At 39.6% G+C, this 15742-nt stretch overlaps 1 protein-coding gene across 3 annotated transcripts in view; it reads right to left on the bottom strand.

Annotated features, from left to right (window-relative positions):
• Hsf5 (heat shock transcription factor 5) overlaps positions 1-15742 on the bottom strand; it is a 41896-nt gene that overhangs the window by 24914 nt on the left and 1240 nt on the right. For all 3 annotated transcript variants that reach the window (XM_040749443.1, XM_040749442.1, XM_040749444.1), the window contains exons 2-3: positions 9922-10296; positions 2329-2426 (exon numbers count right to left, since the gene is read on the bottom strand). In XM_040749443.1, coding sequence (XP_040605377.1) covers positions 2329-2426; positions 9922-10296 — 473 coding nt within the window. The remainder of the gene's footprint in view (positions 1-2328; positions 2427-9921; positions 10297-15742) is intronic.

The raw sequence follows: 15742 nt of genomic DNA, 5'->3' as shown, positions 1-15742 counted from the left end.
GCAGAGTTTTTTTGTAGTCCTGGAACTCACTCTGTAGACTAGGCTGTCCTTGAGTTCATAGAGATCTGCCTGCCTCTATCTCCTGAGTGCTGGTATTAAAGACATATGCCAGTATATCTAGTACTTACTATATTGAAAAATAAATGGAATCTGAAATGCTTTGTGTTTTCACTCTTTATTTTCCCCAGACAGGGTTTCTCTGTGTGACAGTTCTGGCTGTCCTGTCACTCACTTTGTAGACCAAGCTGGCCTTAAACTCACTGAAATCCACCTGCCTCTGCCTCCTAAGTGCTGGGATTAAAGGCGTGCACCATTACCGACTGCCATGTCTTCCCATTTTTAAAAAATTTTATATATACTTATTTCCATTTTTCTAAGATTAACGTGTATTGTAAGAAATGTATTTGTAAGAAATGCATATAAAATGTTCAAATAATGCATTTAAAATTTGAACATAGACATAAACACCATCAGTATATTTCTAGCATACTCTAGAGAAAAGAGAAAATGTATAAACAAGAACATCTAGTTGTGGATTAAGTACACCCCTTTAAAGAAGATGAACTTAAAGCATCATGTCTGATGATACTAGTCATAAAAAAATAGCCAACTAGGGGAGCGGAGAGATGTCTCAGTGGCTAAGAGCAGTGGCCACTCTTCCAGGGGTCCTGCACTCAATTCCCTGCAACCACATGGTGGCTCACAACCATCTATATAGTGGGATCTCATGCCCTCTTCCGGCATAAAGTTGATAGAACACTCATCTACATGAAATAAATGAATCTTAAAAAAATAAGTAAAGGCCAACTAAAGGCCAGGCCGTGGTGGCACACGCCTTTAATCCCAGCACTTGGGAAGCAGAGGCAGAGAGATCTTTGTGAGTTTGAGGTTAGCATGATTTACAGAGTGAGCGCCAAGATAGCCAGGGATACACAGAGAAAAACAAACAAATAGCCAACTAAGCAAAATGTGGTTGCTGACACCTGTAATCCCAGCATGCAGGAGGTAGAATGATTTTCATGAACTCAAAGCTAGCCTGAGCTACATAGAGAGTTCCAGGACAGCAAAGGCTATAGATGGAAACCTTACCTTTAAAAAAAGAAAAGAAAAAGAGAGAGAGAAAAAAAGGACAAGGTTAGCCACCTTGTCTACCTATCCAGCTTTATCAGACTCTACATTCTTCAAATAATAGTCTGATTATCTACTTTCCATGCTTTCAATAAAAATAAATGTCTTTTGGAGTACCCTAATACCACTAGGAAAATATTCTATTGGGCTGGTTGTAGTGTTTGCCTAACATGTAAAGTCCTGGGTTCAATCCCCAGCACTGCAACACACACACACACACACACACACACACACACACACACACAAATTCTCTTAAAAGCAAAGCTATTTTAGCTAGATTGTTATCTTCGCAAACACATAATTTCCCTCTAGGAATTATAGCACTAACTGCATAGCATATAATCTGTTCTTATTCTAAAAACACCAATATAAACCAGTATAAGAAATACTGACAAGATATGTGAAGTACAGTGTTTACAACATGCATGCTAAGGCTGAAGGGGCCAGCAATTACATTTCTCATTTTGGATAGCCTGAGTTTTTCTGGTATTCACCTTACCCTGAAAGAGCCTAGAACAGTACAATACAAAATAGTGGTCAGCAGCTATGGAAACACTGCATTTCTCTGCTGCAGTTTCATGATCATTAACCACAAGACTACTGAACAACTGGAATGAAGTGTGGCTATGGAAAGAGTTTTAAATTTTCATTAATTTTTTTCAGTACTGGGGCCTAAATCCCTAGCCCAGTAATTTAAAGTAAAAAGGACACATGTGGGCTTGGTGGTATACACAGCTGTGGTCCAACATTAAGGCGGAGACATAAGGATCATTAATTTTTTTTTTATTTATTTATTTTGGTTTTTATGAGACAGGATTTCTCTGTATTGTTTTGGAGGCTGTTGGTCCAGCCTGGCCTCAAACTCACAGAGATCCGCCTGCCTCTGCCTCCCGAGTGCTGGGATTAAAGACGTGCGCCGCCACCACCCGGCAAGGATCATGAATTTAAGACCAGTTTTGCTGATAGAGCGAGACCCTGTCTCAAAAAAGGAAAGCAAAGCCCAGAAACAAAAAGGCTCCATGAAGCTAATGACTCCCATATTGGACCATGCTAGCCAAGAATAATACTCAGGCAGCATTCACATCATCCCTCTTTCATTTACAGAAAACTACCCACAAACCCAGCTTATTTCTGGCTTCTCCTTTGAAAAATCTGCTAAATTAACAGTATTGCCAAGCACAGTGTGTGCAATCATCTTACCTGGAAGTAGTTACAGTGTGCATAGGAAGAGGCAGTAGGAGTGACACAGCTACTTAGGGCATCCATGTGCGTGGAAGGAGAACAGCACTGTAGCACAGCTGGAACAGATGCAAATACAAACAAGACATCAACCAAATAAGAGATAGCGTTCAAACAACATCCTTCCCGCGGCACGCATGGGCACACACACACACTTACCAAAAAAGTAGGCGCTGTTGACTACTTTAAAAAAAAAATGGTCCTATAGTATGTTTAAACTTTTTATTTATTGTTTTTTAAGACAAGTTCTTGCTGTGTATCCCTGGCTAACTGTGAACTCCTGTATCCTCTTAGCTCTCTTCCTTTTGTGCTGAGTTTATAAATGTTGTATCTATACCTGGTTGTAATAAATGCTTAAAAGGTTATGTCCACTTTTGTAATTTCTTGTTGTTTTGAGACAGGGTCTCACGCAGCCTAGGCTGGCCAAAAACTCACTCTGTAACTGAAGAGATTAAAATGGTCTCTAAAATAAATTTGTTGGAGAAATAAAAGTATAATATAGCTCTGAAAACGTCATTATAATATAGAGTTGATAGCTGATTCTTGTGTGTAAGAAAACAGAAGACCATAAATGCTATTCAGCATGTCCAGTAAGAGATGAGAAATGGAACAGAAAAGAGAGCTTGTGAAGTTACACTCTCCAAAGACCCCTGCTTACCAGTGCAGCCACTTCATACAGTCAACTAAGAGCAGAGTGTGCTTTTTAGCCAAGCATGAGGAATAGAATACATACGTGCCAAAATCCAAGTTTGCGCTTAATATATGAAAAATTAATTTACTGTGCATCATGAAAGCAATAACACTATGAAACCAAGTTATCCCTGTGTCCCAAGACACACTTCTGTTTAAATTTCTTGCTTTGTCTTCTTGAAGGCAATACCCACTTCAGGCATTCAGCACCTTGTACAAGAAAAAGTATAGGCCAGACGGTGGTGGCGCACTTCTTTAATCCCAGCACATGGGAGGCAGAGGCAGGCAGATCTCTGTGAGTTTGAGGCCAGCCTGGTCTACAAGAGTTAGTTCCAGGACAGCCCCCAAAGCCACAAAGAACCTTTGTCCCAGGGGAAAAAAAGTGTAAACAACAAACTAGAATTCCCTTCACATGCCACCTTAAGAGTGGAGGGCATTTAAAACTTTCTGAGTAATAAAAATTCAGAATTACTAAAAAAAAAAATCAGAATTACTGAAAATCATTGCCCTCAGTATAGGTAACGCGAACACATTTGCACTTTATCTTATGGAAATAATTTGTTTTGTTTTGTTTCTCAAGACAGGGCTTCTCTGTTTAACACCCCTGGCTGTCCTAGAATTCACATTGTAGTCCAGGCTAGCCTCCAACTCAACAGAGACCTGCTTGCCTCTGCCTCCAAGTGCTGAAACTAAGGGCATGCACCACTATGCCCAGCTCTATGGAAATAATTAAAGAATATAATGTTTCAGATATGAATCTATTCCAGGGCAACAGAGTGTTAATAATGAGAAAATGTCCAGTCACATAAATGCTCAAAAGAAACAGTAGATTTAATAATACATTTAATTCCAAGATTAAGTTACTATAGCAACTAAAGTGCTAATATCTCATTTGTGGTGAAGAAAATTCCCCTGGCAATAATACAGTCCTTAATAATCTTTCAACTTTACAATAGTGTAAGAATGATAAGCATTCAGTGTAAAACCACACCCTGAAACCTTATCTTGTTCCTCAGCTCATTACTCCTGAGATGCTGGGCAGCAACAGTGAGCCCCAGCTCTCAACAACCAATACCCTATAATGCCCTATTAAACTGTGGAAGTTCTGAATGTTAGGTGTATCAAATGTATTTTAATATACCTTCAACTTAACGATGGGATATAGAACGTATTGGTATAGTGGATGTGCATCTGTATACTCATAAATGAAAATAGAAATCTGAATTTTTAGGGGTTTTTTGTTATTGTTTTGTTTTTTGAGACAGTGTTTCTTGGTGTAGTTCTGGCTGTCCTGGAACTTACTCTGTACACCAGGCTGGCCTTGAACTCAGAAATGCCCCTGCCTCTGCCTCCCAAGTGCCAGAATTAAAGGCATGAACCATCACTGACTAGCCTGAAAAAATACTTTTAAGTTGGGAATAGTGATAGTGATGCTGACTCTTAACACTCAGGAAGCTCAGGAGGGAGAACTCTGAGTTCGAAGCTAACCTACAACACACAACAATATCCTGTCTCAAAAAAAAAAAAAAAAGGACATACTGGCTGGCAGTGGTGGCGCACGCCTTTAATCCCAGCACTGGGGAGGCAGAGGCAGGCGGATCTCTGTGAGTTCGAGACCAGCCTGGTCTACAGAGTGAGTTCCAGGACAGCCTCCAAAACAATACAGAGAAACCCTGTCTGGAAAAACCATAAACAAACAAACAAACAAACGGTAACCATTATATAAATACATGTGGGGACCCTAGATCGTCATATTCATCATAGACAGACAGCTAGTAACTGCCAAGGAGTGGAAGACAGGAAGAATGAAAAGCTACTGCTTAGTACAGTTTCATTTGGAAATGCTGACTTAGTGAATGTTGTGAATTTAGTGAATGATTCACCATATTGTGAGTTACTGACAATGAACTGTAAAACTTAAAATGTCAAATTTACATATTAAATATTATATAGTTCAACTTATATGAGATATCTATCGAGAATAGTCAAATTCACAGACAGGAAGGATGGCAGGCTGCCAGGGATGGAAAAGGAGGCAATAGAGAGTTAGCATATAATAGGTATTAATTTTCAGATTGGGAAAATCAAAAAGTTTTGGGGCTGTCTAATGGTAATGGTTGATGTAAAATGCCACAGACAAGTTAAAGTTTGATTATGTACATTTTATTATAAAGATGGCATGCTTTTGCTTTGTTTCTTCTGGGAGATAAAGAGCTTCCCTGTGACAAGTCCCCCTTTTCCATAAGTGTTATACTGTATCTGAGCATAGTAACAACACTGGGGAAATGCGTGACTCCATATTCTGTGTTTATGTACACCATGCAGGACCAAAAACCTATAAACCAAACTTTTGAAGGTAAAATTTTCCAATGGTAGAGTGTTTACCTAGCATGTGCAAAGCCTAGGTTCTAACCAAACACTCTCTGCCGCCCTCTCTCCCAATGCTTTAAAAAGCAATGAGTGCCATGTCTTTAATTCCAGGACTTAGGAGGCAGAGGCAGGCAGATCTCTGTAAATTCAAGGCTAGCCTGGTCTACAGAGTGAGTTCTAGAACAGCCAGAGCTACACAGAGAAACCCTGTTTTAGAAAAGCAAACACACAGACAAAAACCAATGAGAGCCTTTAATCCCAGCATTCGGAGGCAGAAACGGAGACCTCTGTGAGTTACCAGCCAACCAGAGCCACAACGTGAGAAACTGTTTCAAATAACAATGATGATAATGCTTATAAGCAACTCTTTTGCCCAAGGACCAATTCAAACACAATTTTAAATAATGAAAAATATATTTAAAATAAAAATATTCAAATATTTAATGTATCTTGTATTTCAAGATTTTATGTCAATTATGTATACAACTTCATGTGGGTTTGTGTATGAGTTCAGGTGCTCATGGTGGTCAACAGAGAACACTGGGTCCCCTGGAGCTGGAGTTACAGGCATTTCTAGACTAACTCTGAGCCAACTTTCTAGGCCCCAAGGCAAATATTTATACAAACTAGCCTTTATAGTATTAGTTACTAGCCTCATTTAAAAGACTAATTTTGAAAATGTTTATCGTGTGCGTGCGTGTGTGTGTGTGTGTGTGTGCAATCCAGAGGTTTGTTTGTGTCAAGTATCTTCCTTCATCTTTTTCTTCCTCAGTTTTTGAGGGACTGTCTCCCTGAAGCTGGAGCTCAGTGCTTCAGCTAAACTGCTTAGCCACCAAGCCTTAGGGATCCTTTTCCTCTGCCCCCCAGTATGAGGACTACAGGCATACATACACCACTGGGCATTTTATGTGGGGCTGGGTGTCCAAACCCAGGTCCTCATGCTTGTGTAGCAATACTGACTGAACCATCTCCTCAGCTCTTAGTGTGTGTGTGTGTGTGTGTGTGTGTGTGTGTGTGTGTGTGCGTGTGTACATGTGTGCCTGTGTGTATGTGTGTGTGGGGGGGGGTGTTTGGTTTTTGAGACAGGGTCTCATGTAGCTCAGGCTGACCTTGAATTCCAGAACCAAGTGCCTCTACATCTCAAGTGCTGAGATTACAGGTGTGTACTCCCATATGGGTTAAAGTATTTTATGCTTTGCATGTTAGTCCTGTTTTAATTTTTACAAAACCTATTCATGGGTATTATTCAGTTTCTGGCCCAAAACAATTATGGCCTCCTTATAGGATGAGAAATTGAGAATTATGATAACCCATTAATGGCCACATCAGATGGAATGTTTACCAGGGGTCCATTATAATCAAGAACTAGGCTAAGAGGAGAGGATACTGAAACACATTGAAAGCAGCCACTCCCCTGAGCTCCCAATTTGGCCTTCCCACTCTAACATCTGGAGCATGTTCCCAATGCCACCAGAAGCATACAAGGATACATCTCTCCACCAACTTCTTTGACTACCGCACCTGACAAGATTCCCCTAAAAGAGAAATACAGCAAAACAACAGAAACAGCAGCAACAACACACACACACACACACACACACACACACACACACACACACACACACACACACAATACATGTGTGTTGGGGGCACTTCTAAGAATGTAGGCAGGTAGCAAAAAGGAAAAAAAAGCCAACTGACTGGGCTTCTCCATCAGTTGTCACTTACTAATAATGCCTCAGTTTCCCCATCTGTAAAATGACAAAACTCAATCTCCTGAGGAAGTCTGAGAATTAAATGAGTTAACGTTTGGAAAGTCCTTACTCACAGGTACCCCTTTTACAATGAATTAAGGACAGTTATAATCTGTTAATCATCACACTTTGACCTAACAAACGCAACTTGCAGAAACAGTAGACCCGTCGCATGCTGACTAGCTGTGCCAGCCAACCACAGAGAGACCCAGCCTCAAAAAATAAAGTTTACAGTGATCAAGAAAACTCCCAGCTTCAACCTTTGTCCTTTTTATGCATGTACACATACGTGCACAGACACCCACAACACATTTGAACATACACACAAATACCACATACATACACACAGAAAGGAAAGAAATAATTCTGAAAAGAAGACAAAGTTGACTTTGAGCCAATTTAGCATGTTAGTCAAGAAAAAAAATTCTTAACAGAACTTGATAGGTAAATATGGATAAATGAATATTAGGTATATTGAAATATATAGTAAAAATAAGTAAAAGTAAAAGGCCTAAAGTGAACATTTTCTACAAAAGAGGGAGATTGTAGTAACAGAGGGGTTAGATTCAGGACAGAATTAACTAACACCAGATACAACAGTTTGTCTTTAAAGAATTATGAATTTAAAAATGTTCCAGGCAAGCCGGGCGGTGGTGGCACATGCCTTTAATCCCAGCACTCGGGAGGCAGAGGCAGGCGGATCTCTGTGAGTTCGAGACCAGTCTGGTCTACAAGAGCTAGTTTCAAGACAGCCTCCAAAACAATACAGAGAAACCCTGCCTCAAAAATAAAAAATAAAAATGTGCCAGGCAAGGAAAATTAGTGTTCCAAAGGAGAGGTAAATATAGAAGACTCCGATGGCCATTGAATTAGACGGTTTGATGGCATGCTTCAGTTCCTGGATTTGGCTTTACTATAAAAATTATGAAATTTTGGTAGTCATACTATTTAAAGAGGCCAAATCCAAGTGTATTTTTTACCCAAATTATTTTATTTATTTATTTATTTATTTTGAAATAGAGTCTTACTACAAAGTCCTGGCTATCCCAGAACTCACTTTGTAGACCAGACTGGTCTTGAACTTAAGAGACATGACTGTCTCTGCCTCCTGAATGCTAGAGTTTAAAAAAAAAAAAAGCAGCTTTTTTTCCCTGGCCACATAAGCCAGAAAAGGGCACCAAAACTCCTGGAATTGGAATTAGAAATGACTGTGAGCCATCATGTGGATGTTGGGAACTGAACCCAGGTCCTCTGCAAACACAGCCAGTGCTCTTAACCATCACGCTGTCTCTCCAGAGTCTCACAACTGATTTTTAGAAGTCTAGTTTTTTTATTAAAATTTTATCTGAGCCTCAGCTCACAAGAGTTTGTTTTGAAGGGACTGGACCATCACTTCTCAGTCTCTCTGTTGTAACCTACCCGAATGTGGTAGGGGCTGTCTTGCCTTTCAGCACTAGCAGCTGATTTAGCCTGAGACGGCTGTTCATAACGCTGTTCACAAATAGCGTCTCAGTAAGTAGTGAGTATATTGCTTAGTATTTTGTATCCTTCACCCTCTGTAGAGAGAAGTTAGGCAAATGCACAGTATTTTTATGGAACTCTCTTTTCCACAGCAGACAGCTCTATTTATAAAGTGCTTTGGAATGTGCAAATAGTTTCACTTGCTTCATGTCATGTACTAGAATGCCATCACTAAGCCACGTCTCACATCCCAAATAAATAATTTAATGAATACTATTTCTCCAAAGAATGAACAGTATTAACTACTTGAACCATTTTCTTTTCTTTTTTGGGAGGGGAGGTTTCGAGACAGGGTTTCTCTGCAGGCTTGGAGACTGTGCTGGAACTCTGTTTGAAGACCAGGCTGGCCTCTAACTCACAGAGATCCGCCTGCCTCTGCCTCCCGAATGCTGGAATTAAAGATGTACGCCACCAACGCCGGCTTAAATTTCTCTTTTTTATGTGCATTGGTGTTTTGTCTGTATGTATGTCAGATACTCTGAAACTGAAGTTACAGGCAGTTGTGAGCTGTCATGTGAGTGCTGGGAATTGAACCTAGGTCCTCTGGAAAAGCAGCCGGGGCTCTTAACCAGTGAGCCATCTCTTCAGACTCCCAGGGCACTAAATCTTAAATTCAGAACTAGAATACACTTTGAGGATATAGAATTATCATTTCACTGAAGATTATACCTTTTTTTGGTTTGTTTTTTTGAGACAGGGTCTCTCTGTCTAGCTGTCCAAAACTCATTCTATAGACCAGGTTCGCCTCTGCCTCCCATGTGCTGGGATTAAAGGCGTGCACCACCACTGCCTGGCTGAAATATACACTTTTATGTGGTAACAGATCCTCAAAATCCTTAAGAACAGATGAAACTTCATATATGTATTATACATGTAAGATTTATTTTATGTTGAATTAGGGATATATGCAGTGAGTGCAGATACTAGTGAATGCCAGAGACATTGGCTCCCCTGAAGCTGAAGTTACAGGCAGCTGTGAGCCCCCTGACATGGATGCTAGGGCCCTCTACAAGAGCAGTATACTCTCTTAACCACTGAGCCATCTCTCCAGCCCTTAATCACTATATATCGTTTAAAAATGTGTCTGGCTAAGAAGTCATTGACATTTTTTAAACGAATATTCCTATTTGTTAAGCACACAAGGATTAAAATGCTACAAAAATACAGATGTTCTTAGAAACTACCTGTACAGAAGTCACTGAACTTGAATGTCTCCTACCTGTTGGATAGTAGGCTTGGGAGTACTGCGCCGAGGGTGTGTAGTTGCTATATTTTTGGGAGGAGCTGACCATTGTTTGAGGACCTTGTTGAACGTGTACAGATGTGGCGCTGGGCTGCAGCGTATAAGTAACCTCAGTTGGAAATCTCTGCAGTACAGGAAATGGAACCCCTTTTTCTGAAAAAGTGGGAGATGTCTCCACTTGTCCAGGGTGCATTCCAAGGGAGTTCTGCCATGTTCTAGGAGGAATCGGGGTTCGATCTAAACCTTTCAGAGGGAAAGTGCTGTGGTTGTGGGAAGAAGTTGATACGTAGGAGTAAGGAGACAAATTATCTCGCCGGAATGACCGGTGGAATTGTCCTACAGCCACTGGTCCTGCATAAGAGAGGAAGAACACATTTACAAACTTTACAATACGCCATCAGACAGTAAATCAAAGATCAGAGCTATGCAGCTTTTCATCTACCAGCTATTTTTTACACAACAGAACTTTGAATTAAGCAAAAACCAATTCAATATACAGTATTGAAAGAATAACTAACTCTTGGTGATTCTCAACATGACTGTCATAAAAGGTAAAGTGGCTAACTGATAGTGTTCAAATTAGATCAAAAGTTTTCCATGCATTCATTGAAGACAGGAACTTTAATAAGTTAGGAAAGTATTGCTCTACTACACACATAAAAGAAATGTTCAGAACAAGTAAAAATTCATAACATGAACCACAAAGAGATATCATGCCCTCTGTCCTTTTAATTACTTTTATGTTTATTTCTTTATTGCAATGATTAATTATTTACTTATTGTTTGAGCATGGCTGCCACAATTTTCAGTAGTTAGTTCTCCCCTCTACCAAAGTGGGTTATGGGAGATCGAATTCAGCAATTCACTGGTCCCTTGATTTATTTATTTTATATTTATTTATGTAGTTAATTTTTAGAGACAGTCTTGCTATGTTGTCCTAACACGGGCTGACTACTCACTACATAGTCCAGGTATAAGTAAAGCACTGAAGCAATTGTCCTGCCTCAGCTAACTGAGTGCTAGGAGCAAAGGCATGTGCCTCCACACTCTGCTTAACAAAAAGAAAAAAATCCTAATAGAAAAGTCAGGCTTGGTCCTTCTTGCCCCACCCGCTGTGTCAGATAGATGGAGGAACTAGGTTAATACAGTTAACTCGTTAATAAAAGACTTTGCTTTAACATCGAAAAAAAAGAAAGAAAGAAAAGAAAAAAAAAAGTCAGGCTTGATAACTTTCATCTAGTTTTCTTCATCTTTTCAATCAAGCAAGCAAGCAATCCTTTTTCATGATTTTTTTCTCTCTTTTCAGGTCTGGGAATCAAACCCTGACATATTATTTGCATACGCTAGACAAGCACTTGACCCACTAAGCCACGGTACAAGCCCTGAACCTTTCTTTTTCTTTAGTCTCTAATAGAGAGCGTTCCCAGATATCAGTGGCCTTCACATGTTTGACTTTCACATGCATTATAGGAAGCACTGATTAAACTTCCGCTATCTAACTAATCTCAGAGACTCTGACACAGCATTTTGTTGTTCCTTATCTAACCAGATAGAAAAATGAGAGGAAAAGGACAAAAGAATGTAATGAGAAAAGGATGGCTATAAATAGTATAGCCTGGATTTACTTTATGGACTGTAATTCTTGAATATAAAGAACAAACTAACTTATCCAGAAGGAGATTATTACCTATTGATTATATGGCTCACAATTTCCTTTCAACATGTTTTCTTAAACTAATCATTTTATTAAGCAATTTATTTTATTGAGCTAACCCTTATTAAAGGCAAAACTTAATTTATGTGTGACTTCAGTGCTAAGGTACATGTTGACAGATGTCATTCAAATATCTACCCATTTAAATAATCAAATTATAAACCAATCAACACATAATACATCTCCCATTCTATTTCCATGGCAATCAAGTTTCCTTAGCAAATACAATAATAATAACAAGAATAAACAAATATATGTGTGAATACTAACAACACAAAATCCGGAGCCTGGGAAATCAAGCGCTCTAGCTAATGAAGAAGAAAAAAAAAAAACAAAAACCAAAAAACACTAGTTTAGAAAACCAAAAGTATTCAAATGATAGATCTTTTTAAAACTTTTATTGGTTGGGGATCCAGCTCAGCAATAGGGAACTTGCCCAGCATGTGTGAAGCTCTGGGTTTGACCTCCAGTCCTGCCAAAAAAAAAAAAAAGCCACCTCAACTTTTCCTCTGAAGCACAAAGAGCAGCTCTTATGATGATGCTGGCCTACCAATTTCTTACAGTCACACGCCTTCCATTCACCACAGACTATTCCTAAAGAAACTAGTGTTTCTGAGCAACCCAACTACTCCCAGCCCCTACCTGATTTCTCCTTATGATTTACATATCAAAACTACAGGTTGCCTACTAAACCTTCTGGACTTTCCAGAGATAGGCTGCTAAATATCTAATTGGGTTCCAAAAATGTAGTTTAAATCTGAACTGAAAAATAAATTCTGAGTCAGGCAGTGGTGGCTCGGGCCTTTAATTACAGCACATGGGAGGCAGAGGCACGCAGATCTGTGAGTTAGAGGTCAGCCTGGTCTTCCAGGACAGTCAGGGCTACACAGAGAAACCCTATCTCAGAAAAAAAAAAAAAAAAGCATACTGTCAGGATTAGAAGGTCATTCCTCACTACTGACAGAAGCTATCAATAATTGATAGCTTCTGGGGAAAGGAGAGTCAATTTTATCTAAGGGTGTGGCCCCTAATGGGGCAACCATGCTCCAGGGGATGATTCCACACCCATGAGTACATGGGGGGTATAAATTAGACCCAGAGTGGGGTGGGGGCGGCACACATCTTTGATCCCAGAGCTCAGAAGGCAGAGGCAGGTGGATCTTTGTGAGTTCTAGGCCAGCCTGGTCTATAGAGCGAGTTCCAGGACAGCCAGGGCTACACAAGAAACCCTGTCTTGAAGTAACTAAAATAAATAAAGTAAATTAAGCTCAGTTTTATATATTATATATATATTTATATGTATGGAGTGGATCTGGAATGATTTAGGAGGAGGGGGGAGGGAGGGATGAGTATGATCAAAATACAAAATGATGAAAATTTCAAAGTATTACTAAAAATAGCCACTAAAAGAAGTTGGGAGGAAGCCGGGCGGTGGTGGCGCATGTGTTTAATCCCAGCACTTGGGAGGCAGAGGCAGGTGGATTTCTGTGAGTTCAAGGCCGGGCTGGACCAACAGCCTCCAAAACAATACAGAGAAACCCTGTCTCGTAAAACCAAAAAAAAAAAAAAAAAAAAAAAAAGAAGTTGGGAGGAAGGTCATTACTTCAACTTGCTTCCTAAAGAACATGATCAGATCATTTTTATTCCTTTAAGGGTTAGCTAATAGGGCTCTCTCTGATCAACTTTATAAACCATCATATTTGTATCTTCAGGACCTCTTTAAGGTATATTTGGCAATATTTGAATTCAGAATTCTGGAAACATGGGGCATGATGGATTTTTGACTGTAAAGATTCTATTCCTTTCATGGAAATGAAACCAAACTAACCATTTCCATCAGAGAATCCTTACATTTGCTTATGGAGAGCTTGTATGACCACACAAGAGTATCTGCTTCCCAGACCTTAAACTTCATTTGACCAGTATAACAAATTTTATAAATTGTCAATGAAAATAACATAAATGGACTAACAAAAAAAGGAAAAAACCTCAGACTCTTCACACTTTTTATCTTAACTTAGTGGATCTACATTAGAAGACTAGGCCCTAAGACAGACCATTCTACAATTAAGGAGGATTTGGAAGGCAGGAAGCAGCAGTCATATAACTGAGGCAAGTTGAAGTAAAATAAAAATTGGATGTGGGAAGACTGGCAGGGGGGCACATGCCTGTAATACCATCTTTAGGGAGGTTGAGTTGGGAAGACTGCAAAATCAACCTAGACTACATACCCAAGACCTTGTACCCTAAAGGTAAGGAAAATTAGAAGTGCCAAGGACCTTGACACACAGAAGGAAACAACTGCAACAGTATTCCTGAAACTACAAAAGAATTACATTACACCTGAGGCAGGAACACAATTGCCTACTGCACTAAGTATAGGCAATGGATAACAGCCTTCTGTACACAACAACAGGGAGAAAACAGATGCCTGAAAACACACTCACACACCTCACACACTCAAAAAGCATGACTCCTTCAACAGATAATCTTTAACATGCTTAAATAAATTGCACACTGATCTTATGAATACACCTGGGAAAATATAATAACAACAAAAAAAAGGGCTCACTTTGTAAAGGAGCTTGCTAGCAAGTCAGTCTGATGACTTGAGTTTGATCCCCAGTAGAAGAGAGCAGACTCATAGCAAGTTGCTCTTTGACTTTCATACACATATGCCATACCTCAAGAGCACGTGTGCTCAAGTACACACAAATAAGTAAACATGTAACTTTAAACACCAATGTTATCTCCCTGTCTTTTCTCCTTACGCCCTCTAGAAATAAGACTTGAAAAACAAAACAAAATGAACAAACAACCCAAGCTAGTTTCCTCGAAACATATTCCATGGAACTGTCTCCACTGTCTTTCTCTAGACAATTCCCCAGCTAAATCAAAGATCACCACACAGAGGCAACTCACTTTTCCTTTAGAATTCCTTTAGAACATTCCCTCGCCACTTTTCTCAGCTTGTTACTAGAACTCTACCCTAGTTCCTTATCTTCCAAACTCCACAGACAGAAAACCTAGGCTCTAATCTTCCAAATTCCAAATGCAGTACTGGTATTGCTTCAGTACTGGGCCAGGATTAAAGGGACCATAGTTATTTGTACATTTAAACTTTTTTCCATGCTTCAAAAATAACCCCAGACTTCTTTACGTTTAACCATGCTGACAGTCTGAAAATGTTCTTATTACTTATCTAAAGGTTAAAAAAAAACAGAATTCCAAATCTGGATTAGTGTATCCTGTTGCTTCCTTGGTACTGCTGTCTACGGTGGCCTCCACAGAGCAAGGAAACAGAGCCACCCTCACCTGTGTGTGGGAATGCATCTCAAATCGAGTCCATGAAATAACTGACCAAAGGTTTCTGAATTTTTCACTAAATAGTCACACAGGCCCCCTCCCCCAATCCTGAATGACCAGGAATATTGAAAAATCAATAAACTAAAAATGTATGTTTTATGAAATTCTTTTAAACTAAGTCTTGACATCTAGTTTGTGTTTTGTCTTTAGCTATTTTGCTTTAAGTTTGTCCAACAGTAGCATCTCAAGTTCTAATATGCTGTGACATAAGTATTAGTGAATTGATTCTACACTGGAACAAAGCTTACCCCTTAGATATATAAAGTCTACCACCCTATATACATTACTTGGAACTTTAAATACGACTGTTTTCATTAATACTTCAATGATTTTTTAGATGTGTCAATAGGTGGAAGGTGGCATGTCCCTTCAAGCTCAAATTTCCACTCGAGGGACCTGTTCCCCTTTCCCTTGGCTGGGTTAAAGCCTGGGTTTTCTTGGCAGTGACTTTGTTCATTCGCACTGGAACCTGCAGAGTGCCTGTTCTTCTGACAATGGAGGCCCTTCCCACCTGGTGCTTGGATAAATGGCTACTTCTTGGAGAGACTTTGCAGAAGTAAATGGCTAAAGAGGTTTGGAAGTACATTAACTCTTCGGGGGGTCACTCTCTTGGAGAAGAATGGAAAGCAAGCCTAAAACCTATGTGCTTTTTTGCAGCTACACACTGTCCAGGGGATGCTTATGGACTCTTGCCAGAGGAAATGCAGATGCTACTGA

Source organism: Mesocricetus auratus, unplaced genomic scaffold (genome assembly GCF_017639785.1).
Source record: "Mesocricetus auratus isolate SY011 unplaced genomic scaffold, BCM_Maur_2.0 Super-Scaffold_100007, whole genome shotgun sequence".
In the NCBI taxonomy this organism is placed as follows: Eukaryota; Metazoa; Chordata; class Mammalia; order Rodentia; family Cricetidae; genus Mesocricetus; species Mesocricetus auratus.
Note: the sequence above shows the minus strand (reverse complement) of the source record. Positions and strands in the feature narration are given on the sequence as shown.